Genomic DNA, 27,397 nt, shown 5'->3' with positions numbered 1-27,397 from the left:
TTGAATTCACTCAGCACATTTTATTTTGGGGTAGGTACATTGATGATGTACTAATCCTCTGGGACGGCACCACTGATAACTTTCACCGTTTTGTTACAGTACTTAACAATAATGCCATCGGTATGGCATTCACTTCAGAGATAAATGATAGCACTATCACTTTCCTGGATTTAAAATTGACCCTGGACCCTGATGGCCACATCCGGTCAGAAGTTTACCGGAAACCCACAGCGACGGAATGGAATAGTTTCCACCCCAGACCCCTTAAGAAAGGAATACCTATAGGGCAATACATCAGGGCCCGTAGGAATTGCTCGGACGAAGCGAGCTTTAAAAAAGAAAGCAAAATCTTATACGATCGATTCCGAGCTAGGGGCTACCCAAAAAAGGTCCTACATCAGGCCTATGCCAGGGCAAGTAGGACCAATAGGACTGAACTTTTGACCAATTCGTCTGCGGTTTCAAAGATGCACACGGTCAGATGCATTGGCACGTTCGATGCACAGAATAATAAGGTGTTTGGCATTCTCAGGAAGCATTGGCATGTTTTGTGGGCTGATAATGATCTGAGGTCAATCATCACATCCAATCCTAGTGTGACCTATAGCCGTGGCAGAAATTTAAAGGATGTACTAGTCCATAGTTTCTTTCGTCCGGAACCACAAAAAACAACTTGGTTGAAATCAAATGTAGTGGGTACTTACCCGTGTGGTAATTGCGTTTATTGTCCACTTGTGAAGAAATGTCGGTCTTTCATCAATCCTGTTGATAAAAAAGAATATCAGATTAGGCAATATATTAATTGCAAGACCAAAGGTATAGTTTATGCCATCCAATGTCCTTGTCTTAAAATTTATGTTGGCAAAACATCCCAGGAATTTAGGAGAAGGATCTGCCAACACATTAGCAGCATTAACACTCTTGCAGATACATCCATCTCCAGACACGTCAGAAGTCATCATGGAGGAGACCATAGGGTGTTGAAATTCTGGGGTATCTGCAAAAAGACTTTAGGAGCAAGAAAAGGTAACCTGGATGTCATTCTTCTACAAGAATAAACCAGGTGGATTTACCGCCTTGACAGCCTAAACCCAAAGGGACTCAATGAAGGTTTCGCTTTCACTGCTTTTTTATTACTTGGGAGGTATCTTTTTGGAATGAATAGGTCAAAAATTAGAATCCTTCATCCACCCACCCTAGTAGTGGTTGGAGTATTAGCAGAATCTATATTCAAACACAGACACAGTGTCATAATAGTTTTTGGATTTTCTTTACCGGATTAAATAATCTGTACCAAAATGAAATAAAATAATATGTAATATGTCACATGTAGTATCATCTACACATGTAGACTGTTTTAGGCTCTTGATTGACAAGTTTTAGGTTCTTGATTGACAAGATGTGGGCGCCATCCACCCATTAACAATTACTGTATCATTTGATGAATATTAATAATAATGATCAGTGAGTGCATGCATCGTCAGTGCGGAGGCCCCCCTCTCCCTCCTTCCCCCCCCCCCCTTTTTCCTTTTGTCCTGCTCTATAATACAGTAATATTCTAAGGAATAATCGTCTTTGATTAATAGGGTTTTACCAATTCTTCCTACTACAAGTATGGCTCATTAGTTTCTCCTAGCAGCCGCTATTGCATTTATTATTAAATTGAATTCTTTCATAATGACAGTCACTCACCCTCCCCCTCCCCCCCCCTTCCTCTTTTCCCCAGTTAGGAGGGAGATCATACCTCTCTTTTTGGATGTCCGGTGCCATTTGCATGGACCAGAGTCGGTGCGCAGCCACTCACGGCGCAGCGCATGCGCAATGAGGTGCCCTGCTAGAGGGCCGATTTTTGAGTATTAGCGCATGCGCGCTGAGAGCGGATGGCGAGACGATGACGTCAATCGGGTCGCGACAGGGAGGGCTGGCATGGAGTGATGATGTCAGCCTCCTCTGTCGCAGTAATTGGTTGGGGGCAGGTTCCGCCCCTGTTATAGATAGGGCGCCTGCTGTTGTCAATCATTGGAACACTACATCTACTTCCGGCATTGTATGTAATCCATTGCTGCCCGTTACCCCTGAGGAAGCCAGTGTTACTGGCGAAACATGTCGGGGGGCAGAATTAAGTTTTAAATAGCAGCCATGTCTCCCACTGTTGGAGAGTGTTAGCAGGCTGATCGATGTACTGTAACCTGTCTGGCATCACCAGCAGGTCGTTCACTCAGTAGGACAGTAGTGCCACCAGTCCCGTTAGTACCATAGGTACGCGCCTGGCACCACAAGCAGGCTGTACCATTCAAGAGGAAAACATCATTGTTAACCCCGAATGTACCACCACACCTGGGTGGTTAATAGTGAAGCCATTGTCTGTATTTAAGTACTAGTGCCAAATAGCACTTCCAGTTGAGTAGAGGGGTGATGAAACAAATCCCCCCTCCTCCCTTATAAATAAAGGGCAACAATTTGGACAGTCAGACTGGTCACTAGAACCTGCGGACGTGGCAATACACCCTGGCATTAATAAACAGGGGTGGGTCTAACATTTTCTCGATTTACATAGTGGGATTTAGTGATGAGCGGCAGGTGCCATATTCGATTTCGACGAAATTCGCGAATATTCGATAGAATATTCGTTTTATATTCGTCGAAATCGAATATTCGTCATTATTCTTGTTATCGCGATTAATATGCGATTTAAATAATCGAATTTCGATTTTAACTTAAAGGCTACTCTCCTATTGAAATTGCAATTCGATTTTTTCAAGTTATAAAATTCGAATTTCGATTTTAACTTAGCACTGCTATATGCCATATTAGTTAGCCTAATATGGCATATAGCAGTGCTAAGTTAAAATCGAAATTCGAATTTTATAACTTGAAAAAATCGAATTGCGATTTCAACGTAATTCTCAAATCCGACAGTACATTCTAGTATATGGAGTCGTTCCCATGGTGATGGGGACGCTCCATAAGCATGGAATATGGCTTCAATGGCTTGGTAGAATTAGCGAATTGACGAATATATTCGTTATATTCCACAAAACGAATATAACGAATGTATTCGTCATATATCACAAAACGAAGATAACGAAGTATTCTGCATCTTCATTTTAGCTACCTATTCATCAATTTCGCTAATTCTAGCAATGATATAGGAAAGTTAACTATAGAGACAGCTAAGTATAATTCGCTATGCGATTATATGACTGCTTTTTTTTATAAATAGTATAATTATAATAATTATCAGGTATTATAATTATTCTATTTATTTTAAAAAAAAGCAGTAATATAATCGCATAGCGAATTAAACTTAGCTGTCCAGTCAGTGCCCGTTGCCGCTTCTGCCGACTTCCATGCTTATGGAGCGTCCCCATCACCATGGGAACATCTCCATATACTAGAATGTACTGTCGGATTTGAGAATTACGTTGAAATCGCAATTCGATTTTTTCAAGTTATAATAATCGAATTTCGATTTTAACTTAGCACTGCTATATGCCATATTAGTTAGCCTAATATGGCATATAACAGTGCTAAGCTAAAATCGAAATTCGATTATTATAACTTGACATAATCGAATTGCGATTCCAACTTGGACCTGGTTTACTATATGGTTGGCTTCAATGGCTTGGTAGAATTAGCGAATTGACGAATATATTCGTTATATTCCACAAAACGAATATATTCGTCATATTCCACAAAACGAAGATAACGAAGTATTCGTCATATTCCACAAAACGAAGATAACGAAGTATTCTGCATCTTCATTTTAGCTACCTATTCATCAATTTCGCTAATTCTAGCAATGATATAGGAAAGTTGACTATAGAGACAGCTAAGTATAATTCGCTATGCGATTATATTACTGCTTTTTTTTTAAATAAATAGAATAATTATAATACCTGATAATTATTATAATTATACTATTTATAAAAAAAAGCAGTCATATAATCGCATAGCGAATTATACTTAGCTGTCTCTATAGTTAACTTTCCTATATCATTGCTAGAATTAGCGAAATTGATGAATAGGTAGCTAAAATGAAGATGCAGAATACTTCGTTATCTTCGTTTTGTGATATATGACGAATACATTCGTTATATTCGTTTTGTGGAATATAACGAATATATTCGTCAATTCGCTAATTCTACCAAGCCATTGAAGCCATATTCCATGCTTATGGAGCGTCCCCATCACCATGGGAACGACTCCATATACTAGAATGTACTGTCGGATTTGAGAATTACGTTGAAATCGCAATTCGATTTTTTCAAGTTATAAAATTCGAATTTCGATTTTAACTTAGCACTGCTATATGCCATATTAGGCTACATCTCCATATACTAGAATGTACTGTCGGATTTGAGAATTACGTTGAAATCGCAATTCGATTTTTTCAAGTTATAAAATTCGAATTTCGATTTTAACTTAGCACTGCTATATGCCATATTAGGCTAACTAATATGGCATATAGCAGTGCTAAGTTAAAATCGAAATTCGAATTTTATAACTTGAAAAAATCGAATTGCGATTTCAACGTAATTCTCAAATCCGACAGTACATTCTAGTATATGGAGATGTTCCCATGGTGATGGGGACGCTCCATGAGCATGGAAGTCGGCAGAAGCGGCAACGGGCACTGACTGGAGCAGCCAGGAAGCCAGGAATCCAAAGGACAGGTAAGAACAACTTTAGGGAAGTGGGAAAGAAAAAAATATAACAATAAAAAAAAAAAAAAAAAAAAAAAAAAAAAAAACGAATATTCGAAATATCGAATTTATATCACTATATTCGAAATATTCGCGAATTAGCGAAGTGCCGATATTCGCGAAAAAAATTCGATATTCGAATATTCGCGCTCAACACTAGTGGGATTGAGGCATCACTCTCCCACTATGGATTTTGGACTGACAGTCCAGTAGAATTTAATTGGTACAATATATGCGGGACGTGGTGGCACTATATTCTCCTCTGTTCTTCACGTATATTGGAGAAAGCGATTATATGTATCGCCTCCAACCGGCCATATCCATCATCTCTCACAGTGGGCTGTATGACTGTGTTTTTAACACTTTAGTAGGCTATTCTGTTTGTGTGTCTGTGTCCTATCACATGTGAATCACATACACCAGTGACACTTTTTAATGATTAAAACAATAAAAGTGAAGTATTAAATTTGTACTTGGGCCAAGATAGGTTGCCATTGCCCGTGTAGGCATTTGTAAATAAAGTCATTCATAAGTTAAAAGTAAGTGGTTGCCGAGAACCAACATCACAACCATTGCAGACTGGGCCTGGAAAAGAGTCCCGGCCACCTGAGAAGAGTCCTGGTTATTCATGAATTCCTGCTGATGACTGACAGGCTTCTACCTAGTTTTCTCCCTTTCTCTCTAGGACAGAACTGCCAATCATCAGCAGATGGGTGAGGAGAGCAGGAGATTATGAATGACCAGGACTCTTCTCAGGTAGATTTGACTCTTTTCAAGGCCTGGGCTGCAATGATTATGATGCTGGTTCTCAGCAACCACTTACTATTAGCTCATGTGTGACACACCGCTGACATCAGCATTTCTGTCACTAATTTATGCTGCCCTCAGTGAGGTTAGCATAAAGTGAATGACAGGTTCCCTTTAACCATGTTTATGCACAATTTTTTATACTTTTTATATGTCATCTACAGATAACTAGAATTTTGTAGACCAAAATGCACAGTTAATTTGACTTCCGAATGTTTATACGACTGTTTACTAAGTTTCCCCTATATAGTGGCAGGGTAAAAAAAGTTGTACTTAATAATAAATACCTAAAAATAGATATTGTAAACATACCACACAACATTTTGTACTAAATTATATATAATCCTTTTGTTGATATCAATGCAAATTTGCTGGTAGATTAAGTTTACCACTTGGTGGCAGTACAGGCTAGTCGCTATACTGTGATTCATTAGCTGGTTTCATATGTAACAAACTTCATTTGGAAAGCCACAGCAAGTGTGATTTACAGTACGTACTATGAATACGGTATACTATAGATCATTACAACTAGCCTTTTCTGTCTTCCTGTCTTTTCTTAAAGGGGTTGTCTGACAGTCTAAAAATAGAGGAGCACCACATGTTCTAAAATAACAAAAAAAACTGTACTCACCCGTTCAATCCCCCGATGATGCTTTGGCTGTTCCCCCAGTGGCCTTTGCTTACAGACTACAAATGATGATTTGCTGTACGGCATATGACCACTGCAGTCATTTAATGGCTGCAGTGATATTGAGCTGCATTTAATGGTATTACTGCAGGGGACAACACTTGCGCTGGATTGGCAAAGGACTGAAGAGATTAGTATGATCCACTGCTCCTTTTTCTGACAGATGACCCTTTTAAAGGGATCGTGCAAGAATTGAGGGGTGGGGGTTGGTAAATTCCCCCTCACGGCTGAACCTGTAAAGGAAAGATAGATCAATAAGTTTTGGAACCGCGCTGCTGGACACTATGTGTTCCGGTTACAGGTGAATGATACAAGGGTGTCCACCCTCTCCTCAATGCCAAGGAATATGATCCTCCCAGATCTCCTCCTCTACAGGGTTTAAGATGATACGAAGAATAGTGAAGCACCCTTGAGAATCTTATCTTTAAAAGGTTTTATTCTACTTACAACAGATCAGTAGACAAAAGGCATAAAATACAAGTAGATCGTCACAATCCTGCCCGACCCGGGTTTCGCTGCCTCGCTTCTTCAGGGGCAATGACTGAGCATGCTCACCATTGAGCCCTTTAAATAGCCCAGCTGTCTCATTATACAAGTGGGTGTGATTCCGATCAATTCTAAGATTCTCAAGGGTGCTTCACTATTCTTCGTATCATCTTAAACCCTGTAGAGGAGGAGATCTGGGAGGATCATATTCCTTGGCATTGAGGAGAGGGTGGACACCCTTGTATCATTCACCTGTAACCGGAACACATAGTGTCCAGCAGCGCGGTTCCAAAACCTATTGATCTGACTTTGCCAGTGTGAAACCTACCGCACTATTCCGGGACCAGCAGCAGCGCAAGTAATTGTCCGTGTTGTGACATAGGACTGACCACTTTGCCATATCTGTATTTTATTTGTAAAGGAAAGATGACTTACCGGTTTCCTGTGCCGGCTCCCCACTCCTTTTCCTCTAGGCCTGCTATGCTTCACTGGGCTCCCTTGATGTCAACATCTGGTTTGACATTGCCACAGACAATTACTGGCCGCAACGGTGACTGGCTCCCCTTAAGTTATGACAAATGGTCACATGATGCAAGGGGAGCCAGTATCTGCTGCAACCAGTGATTGGCTGCAGTGATGTCAGAAGAAGAAGTGGGGAGCTGGCACCGGGAAGCAGGTAAGTAACCCTTTACAGGTCCGGCTAAATAGGGGAGGTTTACTAACCCCCCACCCCCATTCTTCACAACCCCTTTAAGGTCCAGATAAACACAAGTTTTAAATTCACTTGTGTGAATATTTCACATCGTATTAATGTGCATCAAAAATTATTAATACGTTTTATTTCATAAAGATTTCAATTCATGTATAGCAATTACCTTAATGCCCAGAGGTCCAATGGCACCTTTTGGTCCTGTCATTCCCCTTTCTCCCTGCAAAAATAAGTTTGAGCTTTGATTAGTAATGTATGTAATTAAAATGTATCTCATATGTATTTCGTATACCTCAATGTATGTGACCCAAATAGTAACTTTCTGATAAGAAAACAATTGCTTTCCCTTTGCTATGAATTCTCCTACTTTTCCCACCCCTGTTCAAACTGTGACATTCCCATTTATAAGGTTACTACAGAAAGTCTTGCTAATATTTGTTGGTAATATTTGTCAATCCATAATTCAATAATCATTACATTATTTCAATGCAAATTATTTCAAGACATCAGTTTCAATGACTGTCCACAGTCTACCAGATTCAGGCTAAGGCCTCTTGCACACAAACGTGTTTTTTTTCCGTTCACGTTCCGTTTTTTTGCGTTCCGTATACCGACCGTATACGGAACCATTAATTTTAATGGATCCGCAAAAAAAACGGAAGGTACTCCGTATGCCTTCCGTTTCCGCATTTCCGTTCCGTTCAAAGATAGAACATGTCCTATTATTGTCCGCATAACGGACAGGGATAGTACTGTTTTATCGGGGGCCAGCTGTTCCGTTCCGCAAAAATCGGAATGCACACGGACGTCATCTGTATTTTTTGTGGATCCGTTTTTTGCGGGCCGCAAAATACTGAAAAAGCCATACAGTCGTGTGCAAGAGGCCTAATACAAAGTTTTCCAGAAATTCCCCATCATTCGTTCAGTATGGCCTAATAAGGTCTTTTAAATAGATTATTTACCAGACCAGGCTACCCTTAAAGGGAATATCACCTACTCTGAGTGTTATAGGACGTTTGCCCCCTATTAAAATAGTACCTCTCTTATGTCTGTCCCACGTAGAGATCCTGGAAAAAGTACTTTATAAAGTTATGCAAATTAGCTGTTGCAAGTTCCCAGGGGCGGAGTCAAGGGTGTAAGTGCCCAGGCCCCTCAGCTATGTGCCCAGGCCCCTCAGCACCGCTTTGTCCTCCTTCTTTGTCTTGGATATCTCGCGTGAGCGCTGGTCACCGCCGGGCCTATGCATGCACACAGTTAAGATGATTGGGCCTGGCAGTGCACGGCACTCATGCGAGATATCCAAGCCAGAGGAGGAGGACTAAGTAGGAAAGGAGGATGGGCCAGATGACTGCAAGGGGAGCAGTTATTTGGGCACATAGCTGAGAGGACTGGGCACTTGCGGCTGTAACTCTTGCAACTTGCACCAGATAATTTGCATAACTTTATAAAGTACTTTTTTTCAGAATCTCTACGTGGGAAAGACACAAGAGAGGTACTATTTTAATGGGGGGAAAAGGTTCTATAAAGTGATCTGAGCGGTCTAAAACACTCACAGTAGGTGACAGACTCCCTTTCACTAAATCCAGTTGCTTGCAAACCAAAATACTAATACTGCACCCAATGTACCATGGCCAGCACGTAGTCTATGTTCTATGTCTATGGATATCCTCATCTTAAACATTTGAAGCACATCCACAGAATATGGAGCACACAGGGTTGCCTTTAACCACGTTTGCCAGTCCACGCAACCCGCTTTCCCCTAGAGAGGTTCCCCCTTACTACTGAAGCTGAAAAGAGTTATGGAAAGATTTGAGTAAGCAGCGAAAAGCTGGCGTGAGTTGCAGAACAAGGGTCATGGAATCCCTCTTCTACTAATAGTTGAAGATCCAAGAGATGAATATGTCATGAAAACTGAAGATGGGAATACTGATGCTGGGATAGATAGGCGTGAAATCTGCTGAACCCAATTAGTATGTGATCAGAACTGGGTTCAACCTTCAGTACACTATAGAGTTTTGTTTTTGGGTTTCCTGCTTTCATGGGTGATGTTACACTTAACCTTCTTTCTGGGGTGTGAATATCCTGTTTATTATCTTTCATCCACTTTGATCATGAAGGAAAAGAAGACACTTGCTAGCTGCTTAGTTCCTGGGCTACTTGGGCCTCTTCTTCAGGCGTCTTCTAAAAAAAGATGCCTGAGGAAGAGGCCCAAGAAGCCTCGAAAGCTTGCGATTGTGTCATTATCTTTTCAGTAAGCCATTAAAAGGTATTAACCACTGAGGAATCTATTTTATCTTCAATTTACTGGCTAACACGGTACAAATATATTTTTTACTTTTGCATATTTCTGGACACCATTTCTGCAGTTAGATGCTAATCAAGTAGATGAAGTAGTAGTCATGTAAAATTACCTTTAATCCTATTGGACCAGTAAGACCAGAAGTGCCACGAAAACCCTAAAAAGACATTTAAATGTTTTCATTTTAATATATGGTATGTCTCAGTGTACCCAAAGAAGGGGTCCTATGCATTGAAGCGTGTTGTACTGTATTTGAAACCAGTAAACTTACACTCCCCAGTACTTCTGGATTTATCTGCCGTTACTATGTGAGTTTTACACTGACAATTGCCTATGAGACCCAGCTTGAGGCCTTCTGTACATGGCAGGCCCGGAGGCCTTTCTAAAGCTTTCAGGTGCCATGGCAACCATTGGCATGCCGGGATCGCATTGTGGAGAGCTGATGGACTTCTTCCCTCAGTGTATACCTTAGATGCTGACCGCGGCATCTAAGAGGTTGATCCACTGGCATCTGAGTTTTCAGTGGTGCCAGTGGAAAAAGCCGTTGTCTGGCTATCAGTAATATCAGGCCCTGGTACAGATCGAGCAAGTACAATTACTGTGCCTGTTCGATCAGTGCGCCATACACGTATGGCAGATTGCGGGAAGGTGTTACAAAGTATTGGATATCTGCAATACAAGCATTTTCATGCAAAGATTATCATGTACTAATTTGTTCACATGCGATCATTTACTCCCTGAATAAAGGATTGTAGGAAATGCAATACAACCTCTTTTAACTGAATGAGGATGTACAGTAATTCTGAAAACTAGACTGTAAATATGGGTGACATGTCATACTGTGAACAATTGGATGTGCTAGTATATCTAACTGATACAGTATGTCATCAATGTCTTTTGTTCAAGAAAAAGTTGCTTAAAATATAAAGAAGTAGAAGTACTTAGCAGCTTAGCCCAACCCAACATTTAGAGACATTGGATCAAGTTAATACGTTCAAAGGGAGATCTTTCTTTCAAAGGGAATCTGTCAACTCCGAAACTCTCCCCAAACTAGAGTAAGAGGCGAATAGTTTAAGTGACGCTGAGTCCAGTTATGTAATTTTTATCTTGATACTCACTTGCGTTCTGAATCACTTGTGCTCTGACAAACCAGCATCAAAATGCATTGAGAGGACTCCTGTGCTCATGCACATAATGGAGAGGAATTAAAGAGGAGTCCTCTCAATGCATTTTACTGCTGGTTTGTTGGAGCACTGAGTCAGAATACAAGTGAGTATGACGATAAAAATTACATAACCAGACTCAGCATAATTTACACAACACACACCTACTCTAGTTTAGGGGTGTTTTGGAATTAGAGCTGACAGGTTCCCTTTAATACATTATTATTTGTGATAATAGCTAAAGTGAAATAACATATATCTTCTTTCTTACCGGTAATCCGGGGCGGCCGTCTGTTCCAGGTAGACCTTGCTGACCTTTATCTCCCTACAAAAAAACCACGAAGGGCTATAAAACCGGTTTTCCAAGGGAGTTGGTGCTTACAACAGAGAGAAGGAAACATCCCAAGTTTCCCACTCCACCCCGATTATATTTCTTTTGCTAATTATACTTAAATAAAAAATCAGTGATAGCATTCCTGAAATATTCCTAGGGGTGTAAAGTCGTTAATACCCAGTTTGGGGAATTTATCATTTCCCCCACACCATTTTTCTGGCATAAAAACCTTTTGTTTGCGACTATTTACACGCCATTGCACCAAAATTTATGCACAAGTGGTGTTTCTATGCTGCCCTCGCCACTTTCCCAAGAAGGGTGCACAGTGAGGCCAGGGCGAGTGGGCTTGGCATATTTATCGTCTTTCACGCCAGTTTTTGGGCGTAATCGAAGACTGAAATCTATGTCAGCTCCCAGCAGGAGTAGATTTCACTTTAGTTGCATGGTCTGCCAGAGGATGTGCCTATTTTTTGAAGAGGCATTCAAGAGGACACTAGAAAGGAAGGGGTAAATATTTCTGTCCGTGCGTGTGTGCCGATGTTAAATGCACATGCACGGCGCGCCGGCCAATAGAATCACAGCGCTCCACACGCGGCCGCACTGCCCACAGCATGCGCCAGCGAGCAGGTTGGAGGGCTGACAGAGGAATGTAGGATTTGGTGAGCGGGACCAAGGAAGAGGAGGACACTGCAGGAGCCGAAGTCAGGTAATCACCGCACGACTGACAGCAGCATGGAAGGCGCGGAGGTGCACGCTGTGTGAGGAAAGAGGTGTGGAGCCCGGAGACCCCTCCTCTCTGTCCTCCCTCCTCATGGAGCCCACTCCCCCAGTGTCCCTACATTACTCCACTGCCCTCAGCCCTGTCACTGCCCGGCCACCAACTGTGGCTCTGCTCTATACAATAATCTATAGGCGCTGTGACCGCTGACATCACATAGAGGAACCTGCACTGATCACATATTATAATCTACACCTAATAATAATCTATCTTCTACAAACCGGATTCCAAAAAAGTTGTGAATAAAAACTGAATGCAATGATGTGGAGATGGCAAATGTCAATATTTTATTTGTAATAGAACGTAGATGACAGATCAAACGTTTAATCCGAGTAAATGTATCATTTTAAAGGAAAAATACGCTGATTCAAATTTTCACGGTGTCAACAAATCCCAAAAAGTTGGGACAAGTAGCAATAAGAGGCTGGAAAAAGTAAATTTGAGCATAACGAAGAGCTGGAAGACCAACTAACACTAATTAGGTCAATTGGCAACATGATTGGGTATAAAAAGAGCTTCTCAGAGTGGCAGTGTCTCTTAGAAGCCAAGATGGGTAGAGGATCACCAATTCCCACAATGTTGCGCAGAAAGATAGTGGAGCAATATCAGAAAGGTGTTACCCAGCGAAAAAATTGCAAAGACTTTGCATCTATCATCATCAACTGTGCATAACATCATCAGAAGATTCAGAGAATCTGGAACAATCTCTGTGCGTAAGGGTCAAGGCCGTAAAACCATACTGGATGCCCGTGATCTCCGGGCCCTTAAACGACACTGCACCACAAACAGGAATGCTACTGTAAAGGAAATCACAGAATGGGCTCAGGAATACTTCCAGAAACCATTGTCAGTGAACACAATCCACCGTGCCATCCGCCGTTGCCAGCTGAAACCCTACAGTGCAAAGAAGAAGCCATTTCTAAGCAAGATCCACAAGCTCAGACGTTTTCACTGGGCCAGGGATCATTTAAAATGGAGTGTGGCAAAATGGAAGACTGTTCTGTGGTCAGACGAGTCACAATTCAAAGTTCTTTTTGGAAATCTGGGAAGCCATGTCATCCGGACCAAAGAGGACAAGGACAACCCAAGTTGTTATCAACGCTCAGTTCAGAAGCCTGCATCTCTGATGGTATGGGGTTGCATGAGTGCGTGTGGCATGGGCAGCTTGCATGTCTGGAAAGGCACCATCAATGCAGAAAAATATATTCAGGTTCTAGAACAACATATGCTCCCATCCAGACGTCATCTCTTTCAGGGAAGACCCTGCATTTTTCAACAAGATAATGCCAGACCACATTCTGCATCAATCACAACATCCTGGCTGCGTAGGAGAAGGATCCGGGTACTGAAATGGCCAGTCTGCAGTCCAGATCTTTCACCTATAGAGAATATTTGGCGCATTATAAAGAGGAAGGTGCAACAAAGAAGGCCCAAGACGATTGAACAGTTAGAGGCCTGTATTAGACAAGAATGGGAGAGCATTCCTATTTCTAAACTTGAGAAACTGGTCTCCTCGGTCCCCAGACGTCTGTTGAGTGTTGTAAGAAGGGGAGATGCCACACAGTGGTGAAAATGGCCTTGTCCCAACTTTTTGGGGATTTGTTGACACCATGAAATTCTGATTCAACATATTTTTCCCTTAAAATGGTACATTTTCTCAGTTTAAACTTTTGTTTCGTGATTTATGTTCTGTTCTGAATAAAATATTAGAAGTTGGCACCTCCACATCATTGCATTCAGTTTTTACTCACGATTTGTATAGTGTCCCAACTTTTTTGGTATCCGGTTTGTACTATATAATGAAAGCCCTCTGTGTCCGTGAGTGTGTGCCGATGTTAAATGCGCATGCGCGGTGTGTCGGCTAATCAGCACACATGTATGGACACCGCCCATACCTGCGCGCCCAGCTTGTACGGGGGAGAACGCCCAGCGTGTAGCGCTGTCTAGAAATAAAGGGCCACATACATTGGGGGAGGGGGCTCTGTGTGCTGCACTGTCAGGGCTCCCCCCCAGTACCCGGCTCTGGAGCTAATGATCTCTCCTACTCGCTGCAGGGGCGGAGTTTGGTCGGCCGCAGTGAGAGACTCCTGATGCCCCAGTCCGGTCTCTGCTGTGGGAGTGCCCCGTGACTGTAGCTTTCCCCTGGGGGAGGTTTCGGGCTACGGACCCTCCTTTCTCTGAGCCTCGAGCTCTCTTATTGTGTAACCAGGAGGACTGCAGAGATGAGTCAGCTGCAGTATCCTGGACTCCGTGCCCCTCACAGAGTGTGATCCCAGCCAGTGTCGGGTGTAAGAGTACTGCCAATAAGGATGGGTCCCCAGCGCCGATCCCGCCTACGCCAGCGGCGGTGATTGGGCGGCGCGCAGGTGTGGGCGGCGTGTGGAGCGCCATGTCCTCATTGGTCGGCGTGCTGTGGGCGCTGCGGGCGGCATGTGTGCTGATAGGTTGCACCGCGCATGCGCATTTAACATCGGCACACATACACGGACACATCGCAGGCACAGAGGGCTTTTATTATATAGGAGATACTTTAGAGAAGCAGGGAGGTATATAACATAGAATCTCTGTGTGAGTGCTCAGGGCTGCATGTCCGTGCGTGGGGGCCGATAATTGAACTGCGCATGCGCGACTCGCCATCCAATCAACACATGGCACTCCACATGCCGCCCACACAAGTGCGCCACCCAATCACCGCTGCACACACCAGCGCGCACGGCACGCTGACCAATCATCACACGGCGCTACACGCACCGCCCACACCTGCGCGTTGGCCAATCACTGCCGCCACTTGCAGGTTATGGTGTGCTAACCACGTTGAGTGCCACCATTACTGTTCGTGCATCACACTCTCAGCCACAGCATGCTCAACCACAGACAGCAGCCGCTGCCAGCAGTCTCAGCACCACCAGTCAGTGCCAGCTATCTCAGCCATCAGTCAGTGCCACCAGCCACAGCCACCAGTCACAGTTCCAGAAGACTCAGCCACTAGTCAGTGCCAGCCATCTCAGCCACCAGTCAGTGCCACTAGCCACAGCCACCAGTCACAGTGCCAGCAGTCTCAGCCACAGCTAACAGTCTTGACCACCAGCTACAGCCAGCCACCAGTCTCAGCCACCAGTCAGTGCCAGTTCCATTTAATATAGACTGCTCCTACTAATGTTTATGCACTACCGTTCTAGCGCCCGTTATTGTAACGGGCTTAATGTCTAGTATGCTAATAATTGTATAGATCGTATGACATGAAATTACTCACCTTTGACCCTACTAGACCTGGTAAACCATTTCTTCCTGGTAATCCCGATTCACCCTAAAACCAGAAATAGATTTGTTACTTATGTTATTCCTCTAATTGTTATTACTACTGCTGTGTTGTGCCTTTGTGAAATATTAGGCTACATTCAGTGCCTCCAATGGCAGTTCCATTACATTTGACGTCAAAATAAGAAACTATGATAAAAAAAGCCAATGAGATTAGTTGGTGTTGGGGCCGTCATGTGATGGATTCAGCACTGTGTCATGGTACAACGGCTCTGTGTGTGAAAACGTTTTTTTATTTTGTTGTGCCTCTAAACATTCTAATGAGGTTCAGAACACTATAATGACTGAAAACTGGCTTTGGGTTGGACCTCATGGTATTTGGGCCCCAAATTTTTGATGAATCATAGTTACGTATGGATGAAATGATCTATATGTGCAAATATAACAGCATTAGTTTACAATGGAACGAAAAGTGGACACGAGGATATTCCGTATAGCTGGAATATGAGCCCTCAGAATCATTTCCTTTGATAGACCCATTGAACCCTGGTCCAACCCTACCTGCTCATTGATTTTATTCATAGATCAGCTTCACTGTAAGAAGAACCTCACTGAGAAATAAGGTAGGCAATATTTTAACCCTCCAGTTCTGTACTAGACTATTTGCGGGTATGCATACTTTAATCTCTCCTGACATAAATAGCTTTTAACCCCTTCCTGCACCTGGGCGTAACTGTACATCCAAGGTGTTAGAGGGATGTATGGAGTGGGCTCAAAAAGTGATCCCACTCCATACACAGCATGTACTGGCTGTGTAAAATAGCTGACACCTGGCGGCAATAACCAGGATTGGAGATGACTCTGATTACAGTCATATAGGCAGGGTTAGACAGAGGGGAGCCATCTGGCTTATAATTGGAGCCACCATGGCAAAATCATGAGATTCTGATAAAGTGTTGCCCGAAAAAAAAAAAGAATGAAACAGCTCTGTAGAAAGAAATATGAAAATGTTATGAGTGTGCAAATATGACGTTGAAAAGAAATGTTTCCTTTTTTTAAAGATTTTTATTTTTTTAAACTAGTAAAACATAATAAAAACTTTATAAATTTGGTATTGCCATAATTGTACTGACCTGCAGAATAAGGTTGTCATGTCATTTTTAATACCCCAAAAATCATGGCAAATTGCGTTTTCCCCGCAACTTTACCTTACGATTCCAAGCTATGGTAAATTAAGGCTATGACTACATGGTGACGTGTCACATGACAAGAAAGTTGCGTGACTTTTCATGTAATGTTTGTAAATGTCAGTCGCAAAAATCCAGACATGCAGGATTTTGTGTCGTATGTGACTGTAATGTAAGTCACACATGACACACGACTCGTCTGTGATTTGCTTGTGACTTGGCTGTGTTTTCACACTTGGCTGTGTAGTCACGCGACAGCAATTTGCAGACAAGTCGCACCTATTTTTGTGTTGCGTGACTTTTCTGCTTCTTGCTATCGCCATGTAGCAGTAACCTACATGGTGCCATTATGAAATATAACTTGTCCCGCACAAAATCAAGCCCTCATACGTCTACGTGAATGGAAATTTAAAACAAAAAAGTAAAGCTATGGCTCTTTGAAGACAGGGAGAAGAAAAGCAAAAAATCGCCCTGGTCCATTAATCTCACTGAGTGTCAGTGAAGTAAAATTTTATTGAAATATACATTTTACAGCTACTTTCTCACTATTTTAAAGATGTATAAAACTGAAGGTTAATGCTAATTAATTTACTATGAATTCCAGGTTAGGTATTTCTACATAACTTATAGGATTCAAGAATACTACTTACTGGAGGTCCATGAGGTCCTGAAGGGCCGACTGTTCCCCTTTCCCCTTTACTGCCCTACAAATGAAAATTTTAAAAGAAAATATGACCAAATATGCTTTCTCTGAGAGCAGTTTTTTTATATATATATATATATATATATATATATATATATATTAGTAAAACATATACATGACATTATTTGAAGTAATAAGAGGATAATATAGTTGGGATTATAACATAAATTTTTTTTTTATCCAAGGCAGCTAAAGGAGAAAAGGAAAAATATGTCTTTATTCACTTATATAGCGCTACTATATTCCACAGCGCTTTACAGACATTAGCATACCGGGGAGAATATACAAACTCCATGCAGATGTTGTCCTTGGTTGGATTTGAACCTAGGATCCCCGTGCTGCAAGGCACCAGCGCTAACCACTGAGCCAACATGCATATGCAGGATTCAGCCGTAAGCAAGACAACTGTTATGGCGGATTTAGACAAATAGATGATCTCTACAATTCAAATGCTCTTGATTCATGTTGGATGATAATTGTGTAGTGTAAATGTATAAAGTGACGATTGTACTGAAAATGCTTGTTTATCGCTTGTAAACTCATTCAACTGGTTGTCGTTATTGAACTGAGGTAATGTAAAGGTACATCGTGTCATCTGTTGATGATGTGAGTGATGTAAAAATAGGCGTATGTTACATAAATTATTGCTGCCTAAATACAGTGAACGATCCTCGATGAAGCAAGTAAACAACCACATGCGAACCGATTTGTAGACAATAATCTCTGCATGAAAATGCTTGTCTGTCATCGGCCTTAAATCACTAAACTATTGTCTAAACCTCTAAATTCACCATTACACTGTAGCTGTATGCTGTTTCTGATATATTTCTATCTGTCTGTCTCTGACAATTTATCTGTCACATTCCTATATGTGCTCCTTCTAAACCATCAGGTTCACACACTCGTGACACTGTTCCATCTCTCCTTTCTCACCCTGTCACGGCTTGGTGGTAGTTTGCCGTGACACTTTCGCCGCGCATGATGGTTGCTGGTGACAATGTGTTAGTGTTTATGCATGTGCGTGCGCTTTCCCTTTAAGGCTGTTTCCCTTCCCTTTTGGTGAGCACGGGGTTAAGGTGTGTGCTAGGTGGAGCTGGGTGTGGCCTTTTGGCTCTTATAGTCTTGGTGTTGAGAGCCTGAGTTCAGATTCACTTAAAGGGCTTCTGTCACCCCCCAAAAGTCATTTTTCATTTTTGTGCTAATTAAAATCCTTATAGTGCGATTATTCAATATATAGGGCTCTTACATTTTTCTGTGACTTAGTTTCTTTAAAAACTGCACTTTTATAATATGTTAATTACCTGGCTACCAGCAAGTAGGGCGGTTGCTTGCTGGTAGCCGCCGCATGATCCTTTAAAAAAAACGCCCCCTCCTCCTGTTAATTGTCAGGGCCAGCGAGCGCTCTCCTCCTTCGGCTGGCCCTGTCTGCGTTTCAAATCTCGCGCCTGGGCCGTACCGATCTTCAGTCGGCGCAGGTGCACTGAGAGGAGGACCTTGCTCGGCCGCTCCTTCCTCAGTGCGCCTGCGCAGATGACGTCACATCTACACCCGGCACAGGCGCATCCGTGTCGTGGATGAATAGTCCGTCTCTTATTCCTGACTTCCATATTGCAAGGACCTTTAGGGTCAGTAAGGCCCAGGTTCCACTGCATGAGCCCTCCTACCATCTGAGTTCGCTCATGCAGTTAGGAGGTCAGGGATAGGATGAGGGTGGTGATAGGAGGTGACCTTCTCCCTTATCCTGGCTTCCAGGCCTAGTGGCTTTCCCTAATTTCAGACATTGTACGGTGGGGGGTTTTCCCCACTCCCCATCGTGACACACCAATGCCAATAGTAAAATGTTGCTAAATGACTTCTTCACATCCCAACTGTACTAATGCAAGGAAGGTCCTTCTCTGTGGCCTGCCATTAGATACGCTGGCACCACCCCTATCCATACCCCTATCTCTACAACTGCACTTCTCCATTAAAAAAAGGTTCTCTCCGCTAACTCAGCTTCAATCATGCTAAACTGCTGACAGCACTAAGTAGGGGCCAAGAAGAGTAGTAAAAACATACCTTTTGTGGAGAATTTATTATCAGAAGTAGTGTGAATACCAAGTTTTATTCTGCCAGGTTCAGCTCCGAGCATTGGGCTGAAGTGCCCTCGCTATTGGGCTGGTTCACAGTTGCTTTTACTTCAAAGGAGAGGGCGGAGAGCAGTTCAACACATAGTCACTCTGACAGGCACAATAATACAGCCTGCCAGCCGGAACATGGCAGGCCTTGGACTCTTCAGAAGGCCCCCAGCTGCCATGCTGAGTAATCATATCCCACATTTGTGTTTGTGGGGTGCCGATCAGAGGACAGAGGGAGGTCCCTCTGTCTAACCAATAAAATAATGTGGTCACGAAACTGCCAGGAGTGAAGATGACCTGGGTGCCTGATGTATAACACAGCCCGCACTTGCAAGTGAGCCTGTGCCATCACCATGACATATAGTAGTATTATGGCACAAAGTGGGAATGACCTTGCTGCCATGACATAATAGTACGTCATGGGGTGTTAAGGGTTTAGTTTTAAACCACATATTTTATATTCTCACTTGTGGAACTCCATTGTGATACTACATTGAATCTATTGTTTTTTCATCCCTTTAAAGGCTATGTACACCTTTGAGGACAATTTTTTAAATTATTGCATTGTACTCATTTTGAGCTAAAAAAAATAATTTTTTCAATTGATCTTTATTGAAAAATGTGGGCTCCTATTTAAAGTGTGAAGATGAAGTTTCTGGTCATTTGAATTCCATTTTGTATCTGTTCATTTAAATTTCATGTTATGCCCTGTAAATGCAGGTGCAAGAGGGAGTAAGGCTTTGTCTACATATTTTCTCAAGGTTGTTTGGGATTCTGACTCGTTGCGGACCTGGGAACTAACTGCTTCAAGGTCTGGGGTGATAGCAGATGAACCACACGTACACAGTGACAATTATAGAGCGCATGTGCTGGCTATGTTCCACTAGGGAATGGAGCTTTTTGTTTATTTGGTATAAAGCTGTGACCCTTCAGGAAAGAAGTCAGAAGCTCATCCTACGGGGGGACGCATGGTGTAGGGAGCTAATCAGTGTTTTCCCGATCGAGACTCTGACCGCTTTCGCTGAAGGGCTTCCCAGCTGATGTCGCTGTAGTGAGGCCTCCAGATGAAGTGTTGATGTAATTGTGCATTATGTTCTTTATCCTTTGTATGTAGATAAGTGCAAAAGAAGGACATTATATCGCTATATGTATATACTACTTATTATATTTAATAAAATCAAACCTTCCTTTGACGTGTAGTTCAGTTATGAGTCTCTCTTTAAAGAGTATCTGAACCTAAAGTCTTGCTCTTCAGCAAAACACTATTTCTCTACAGTTTTGAGATGTGTGTTTTTACTCTGTTCCATCACAGTTTAGCTGAGGGTTTCTTATCTCTGCTCTCTGACATTATAAGCACTTATTACAGCTCAGTTCTTATCTTACTGCTAAGAATGTGGCTTAAATAAGTGTTTTTGAGCTACTAGTACTTTAGAAATAAGGATTGTTAGATGACCTGCACAAAGTGAAAGTACAATTCACACAGCTAGACAAACAGTTAACCCTTTGTGACAGCTGAATATTTTTAATAAAGACCAAATGAAAAAAAAATTTTTTGCCAAAAATGAGTGAAGAGCAATCATAAAAACATTGCCCCAGAAGATCTCCATAGCCTTCAAAGCATCTGGAAATCTTATCGCATCACCTCAGACAGACGTACAAATTACTTATTAGCTCAGTCACTACTTGAGAACTACTATTCAAAACGAATTACAGTGGGGCAGATTTACTAATCCTGTCTAATATTTACTTAAATTATTTACTCAAATTTATACCAGACAGTCTAAAAATGAACAAAATAAAAGTGGCTCAAACTGGAGGTATACCGCTGAGGACAATGATTGGCTACAGCAGTCATACATCACAACGGCAGTGTGTCAGCTAAGAGCAGGGGACTCGAACTGGCGGTGCAAAGAATGGCGCCAGAGATTTGTGTGTTTGTATGCATAATTTTAACAGCATTCAGCGGCATTGATATCATTTCTGATTATCTCTGACAACCCTTTTCTGAGTTACTAGAGTAAATATTTTGTTTGGGATCCTCATCTTATGACCAGGAGTGTTTGGCAGCAACTTTCACCTCACTTCCCCATTAAAAGCACAAACACACTCAGCCAAGACTCAGGAGAGATAGCTACTAGTGAAACTAGTTATTGAAAGGGTATGGGCACCATAACAACTGTGGGGCCTAGCAGAGGAACTATCTGTGATCTGCTTATTGTCACATAGGGATTGTCCAAAACATGGACAATTGTTACCAAAACCTGGCTCCTTTGAATTCATCAACACCTGAGCTGAAAGGGCATGTTATTTCATAGGACTGGACAAGTTGGATTCATATATTTAGTTTTTTGTCATGGCAACATCTTGGAATAAGATAGTGCTATATCGTTCAATTTGTACCTTTTTTCCTGGAATCCCAGGACTTCCAGGCTGACCACTTGGTCCAATTGGTCCCTGATATGTAAGAAAAAAAAATATTCTATGTTATACAATGTTATATCATGACACATTTACATACCAATCCATATTCAAACTGTACATATTGTAATACATTTACCTTTTGCATGAACTAATTTACTGTACTTTATTTAGTGGAAAGGCAAGTTTGTTCTATTTTTCCCTTTTGAATGTTTTACATGGCATAAGAAATTATAATTACCAGTAGTAGTAGATGCTTTTTTCTTCTATATGTTTTTTTAACTTCTTACCAAATACAATAAAACAACGAAATGAAAAAGTAAATAGACTATAAAGGTATCAGTATAAGTTATGTTACAGTTGTAGGGTGGGTGCCGAGTCCACCATAAGAAATGATCGCCTTACTGCTCCAAAGCTATGACCCCTTTAAATGTATGAGTAGCCCTCCTCTCTAACTCTGCTCTACCCCCAGTCAGAAAAGAGAAGATGCCAGCCCCTCTCCCTTCATGAAGATACCCTGTGGAGTGTGACCCGTTTAATTGTAGAGTAGGAAAGAATGGTGGTGCCATTCATCCCCTGATGATGTGGGAGGCGATAATTGGCCAGATTCACTGCTTGGAAGAAGATGGTGCACACTTCACCATCCTTCCCAGTGCAGCTATGGGTGCACACTCATCATGCCTCTCCTCCTGCTGGCAGTGAGCACTGGACAAGGCCTGCTGCAGTGGCAGTTACAGCATGGGAAAGATAAGCAGGCCCTAAGCTTTTCCCCATAAAAGTGATCCAGTAACACCAAATGCAGTGCACAGCCCTCAACTAGAGGTGTACTAAAGTTTGGATCACAGACTACAAGCTAAGCAGTCCCTGACTGAGTCACCAAGCGGTGGTTACCAGAAAATTGCAGTGGGCTGCCAGTAGTGGCCACAGTGATGGTTGCATTGATGGAAATGTTCTTGCAGAAACTTCTGGCAATGTGACCAAAGGGAGTGATGAAAGCGAGGTCCACTGAGAGTGAAGCAGTAAAGGTTAGTGCGCTGGGCCTAAGGGGAGCCAATGCCCTGGTCTGTTTTTAATTCTCTTTGACACAATGGAGCAGTAGGAGGAGTAATACTTGTGACAGAGTGAGGGGTTGTGTCTGGCAAGGCAGGTATTTTCCTCCCAGCATGTGCGGCTGGGCTGGTTTCCAGCCAGGTGAGGTCATATACCGGACTGGATTTTAAGTGCCGCTCCAGGTTTCGGCAGCACCTGGCTGTCCTTAAATAGGCAGCTGGGCTCAGCAGAGATGTCTCTGTTTTTCGGATCTGAGGCTTTGTGCCGTGCTGGAGGGCTGAGAGCTGCATGCTGGGGAAACAGGCCCCCTAAAGCCTGCTGTGGACTACTGGAGGCAGAACTACCAGCAAGGTGACTTGTGTTATATGAATTTTCCATTGTGTGTGAATTAACACCAAGACTGCAAAGTTACGTGCTGTTTTGTGCAATTGCCTTAAGTGTGAATAAACACTGACGTTCTGAGTTACCCTATCTACCAGAGCTAAACCCCACATACTTCAGGCAGGTGTTGGAGACTATGAGCAAGAGGAGAGCGCGAGCTGGACATCTGGGGCCTATTGGACAGGTAAGTTTCCCATGAGTCTAGTAATGTGCTTATATGGTCTGTATATAGTTCAGGAATGTGCCATTAAAAGGACACTACCATCATTATTTTATTTTTATTTTTATCACACATTAACAAACTATATATATTTTGAAATAAATTATTTTTGTGTAAGTAAGGTTTTATTATGTGCTGAAAAGAAGTAGGTGCTTTGACGGCTTTATTTATGCACTACGCAAAATGTTGAATCTTATGCCATATCCCTTTTCCCCTAAAACCATGCCCAGTTCACACGAAGACCCACCCTTTTTTAAGCAAGTTGGAAAAATGTTGTAGAAAACCTAGCTATGCCACAGATTCTAGGCGCAGGCACATCTGTAAATCTGGAAATTGAGATATTGGAATTGCCTGCATAGGAATGTTGTTGACATCAGGAGAAGGTAGAAATACATTACACAGTGTCGATGTAGTAAAGCTAGATCAATGGTTTGACACTTGTTTGGGATTTTTGGAACAGGAAACAAAACTATTTCTAATACCTTAAGTCCTATTTGGCCTGACACACCAGGCATTCCAGGTGGTCCCTAAAAAAAAATCAAGATTAATAATTTGTTAGTATTTATTCCAGAATAAGTTTAAAGGGTCACTAACTTTTCAAAAAACCTTTGATATGTCATCATAGAGGCATATTATAAGTTTAGTTTGGTGGGGGTCTGAGTGCTGAGACCTCCACCGGTCTCAAGAACCAGAGTAGAGAAGCTTGTGCACTCTCTCTCCTTGATGCACAGGAAGGATTCAAGACCATAGCCCATAGATTTTTTTGGAACGGGCCTAATGCAGCAAGGAGAGAAGGCGCTATGCATGTGCTTCTCTCCGCACGTTCTAGAGATCGTGGGGATCTCAGCAATCAGACCCCACCGATCTAAACTTTTGATATGTCTCTGTGATATATCAAAAGTTTTTGGAAAAGTTAGTGACCCTTTAAGGTAATGAATATATAGTGAAGTAAAAATATATCAACCTGCTAATATATTTATAGCACCCGACCTGAGCTACCAATCACTACTTGTCAGTATATATCTACTGTAGAGTGTCAAAAATATACATATTTTATATTGTCATGTATATTTTTAGCGGGGAAAAAAATAGTATTGACTAATGGAGCCAGAAAATTGCGTTTTTATACCGACAACTGTATGCCGTTACTGAGGATCAGCACAATTTATGGTTATCCTTCTATATGATAAGAAAACTCTCATACTTCTTACCTGAACTCCTGGTGGACCAGGATCACCTTTTATCCCGGATGGCCCATGTGGACCCTAAAACAGACCAAAAAAGTATAGATACATTTTACTACATCATATCATCAACGTGCAAAAGGCTTTGAGAGGGCGAAAGGCGGTATCCACAGCTGAAATGCTGCATTTTCCTTCCAGATTTGTGGAATACTGTTGTAGCAAAGTGGATGAGATTGTAGCAACCTTTACAATCTTGTGAAAAATGTCCTTGTCCGTGAAAAATTGAACTGCGAGCCTACTTTATATGTGCAGCATGTCAACTGTTTCTGCGGATTTTCCCCTTTGCCATGCATATGTCGAAAACATGCAGAATTGCAATGAAATCTTTAACGGGTCTTTTCTGTACCATGTGGACATATCCTAAACTATAATCCTTACATTTTACATATAGAATTTTTTTTACCAAACTCTACTACTAAAAAATTTAAGTCTAACTCCAAATGATGAAAAGATACACATAGGCACAGATACATACACAGATTTTCCTCCTCATTAACTAGCTTGTGGTCATACCACATCAGAGCAACTATAGGGATGCAGAGGTTACAGTTGCACTTAAAGGGGCTGTCCGCTTTTTACTTTTAAAGACCTATCCAGTTCGGCAGGGGTCTGACGCCCAGCACCCCCGCTAGTCAGCTGTTTGAAGAGAAGGCAGCACTTATACAAGCGCTGCCTTCTCTGCTCTGTTTACCCAGCAATTGCAACACTAATGTGAAAGTAGCCGAAGTGAATGGGGACGCCATAATTACACCTGCCCACCACTGCAATTGTTCTGGCGAGCAAGTAAAAAGAGCAGAGAAGTCAGCACTTGTACAAGTGCTGTCTTCTCCTCAAACAGCTGATTGGCGGGGTTGCAGGGAGTCGGACCTCTGCCTATTTGATATTAATGACCTATCCTGAGGACAGGTCATCAATAGTAAAAAGCGGACAACCCCTTTAAGCCCTATACAACATTGGAGGACACAAGTACTACTAATGGTACATGAAAGTATGAGAGTTCAGGTAAGTGACACCTTATGGACTACATATAAAGCAAAAAGTTATAAATTATTCCGATACAGTTATTCGAAAAATACATACCCTTTCTCCTGGCGTTCCAGGTATGCCAGGTGGTCCTGGAGGCCCCGGGAAGCCCTGAAGACATGAAGTATGTTCTTTAGTAATTAGTACCTTTTCTTTAAAATCAAACTGTATTTTGTAAATTATAATGATTATATATATGGTATATAGTAATACATTGTACATCACTTCCTCTTTTAAACTACCGTACATTGAATAGCTTTGCAGCAGTAGATACTTTTAAGGGGGTTTCTAGGATTTTAACACCTTAACTACCAAGCCTATTTTAGTATTCAGGTGAGAGAATTTTTTTGCACGACTGCATTCTTAGAACTATAACTTTTTAACGTTTGTATTGATTTAGGCTACTTTAACACTCGCCTTTGGTGCGGATCCATCATGGATCTGCACAAACGCATCCGTTCAGATAATACAACCACATGCATCCTTTCAAAACGGTTCAGTTTGTATTATCTTTAACATAGCCAAAACGGATCCGTCTTGAACACCATTGAAAGTCAATGGGGGACAGATGCATTTTCAATTGTGCCATATTGTGTTTGGCTCAGTTTTATCAGACAGACACCAAAATGCTGCAAGCAGCGTTTTGGTGTCCGCTTCCAAAGCATAATGGAGGCGAAACGGAGCCAAACTGATGCATTCTGAGCGGATCCTTATCCATTCAGAATGCATTAAGGGCAAAACTGATCCGTTTTGGACCGCTTGTGAGAGCCCTGAACGGATCTCACAAACAGAAACCAAAACACCAGTGTGAAAGTAGCCTTAGCCATATGAGGGCTTGTTTGTTGTGGAATGAAGTGCCTTTTTCAATAGCTCTCTTGTGGGGTACATATAACATTAACTTTTATTAACTCTTTATGGCAAGAAGTGGGAAAAAAAACTGGCATTCCATCATTGATATCATGTTTTAATTATTGTGCCATTCATTTTGGGGCATAATTAACATTACTTTTATTCTATGGGTCGGTATGATTACAACAATATGAAATCTGTGTAGTTATTACATAGTTACATAGTTAATATGGTTGAAAAAAGACATAAGTCCATCAAGTTCAACTAAGGGATAGGTGGGGACAGGGGCGTACATAGAAATCACTGGGCCCCATAGCAAGCATCTGAATTGGGCCCCCTAACCCCACCCACTATCCACCCCTGGCCCGTCCCACCTCCTGTCCTGGCTCCTCCCATGCCACACCCCCATTAAAGAATCCCTAATGCCCCCCAAAATGCCCGGGGGGAAGGAGTAGGAGAGCACACTGTCCACTATGAGCCCCCCAAACCCTTAATGCCCCCCAAAATGCTCAGGACAGTGTGCTATCCTTCTACTTCTCTTCCCCCTGGGCATTTTGGGGTAATGGGGGCATAAGGGGGGCTCATAGAGAATTCAGGGGGGAGGCTCATACAGGACAGAGTAGGAGTAAAGCAGACTGTCCTCTTTGAGCCCCCCAAACCCTTAATGCCCCCCAAAATGCTCAGGACAGTGTGCTTTCCTTCTACTCCTCTCCCCCCTGGCATTTTGGGGGGCATTAGGGGTTGAGGGGCTCATAGAGGACTGGGGGGGGGAGAGGCTCATAGAGGACAGTGTTCTTTCCTCCTACTCTTCCCCGAACCTGGACATTTTGGGGTAATGGGGGCATTAGGGGGGCTCATAGAGGATTCAGGGGGGGGGGGCTCATACAGGAAAGAGTAGGAGGAAAGGCGGGACATCATATAAGGATTTCTTGGTCTGCAGGTATCTGTTACTTCTTTACAATGTGCCCCCGTTGCCT

At 42.3% G+C, this 27,397-nt stretch overlaps 1 protein-coding gene across 1 annotated transcript in view; it reads right to left on the bottom strand.

Moving 5' to 3' along the window:
• The window catches only part of LOC122939434 (collagen alpha-1(XXI) chain-like), a 99,704-nt gene that overhangs the window by 42,856 nt on the left and 29,451 nt on the right, over positions 1-27,397 (bottom strand). Inside the window, exons 10-18 of the mRNA XM_044295501.1 lie at positions 25,629-25,682; positions 24,516-24,569; positions 23,787-23,831; positions 21,636-21,689; positions 17,066-17,119; positions 15,224-15,277; positions 11,130-11,183; positions 9,808-9,852; positions 7,563-7,616 (exon numbers count right to left, since the gene is read on the bottom strand). Of these exons, the coding sequence (XP_044151436.1) occupies positions 7,563-7,616; positions 9,808-9,852; positions 11,130-11,183; positions 15,224-15,277; positions 17,066-17,119; positions 21,636-21,689; positions 23,787-23,831; positions 24,516-24,569; positions 25,629-25,682 (468 nt within the window). The remainder of the gene's footprint in view (positions 1-7,562; positions 7,617-9,807; positions 9,853-11,129; positions 11,184-15,223; positions 15,278-17,065; positions 17,120-21,635; positions 21,690-23,786; positions 23,832-24,515; positions 24,570-25,628; positions 25,683-27,397) is intronic.

This window comes from Bufo gargarizans, chromosome 5, assembly GCF_014858855.1.
Source record: "Bufo gargarizans isolate SCDJY-AF-19 chromosome 5, ASM1485885v1, whole genome shotgun sequence".
Lineage (NCBI taxonomy): Eukaryota > Metazoa > Chordata > Amphibia > Anura > Bufonidae > Bufo > Bufo gargarizans.
Note: the sequence above shows the minus strand (reverse complement) of the source record. Positions and strands in the feature narration are given on the sequence as shown.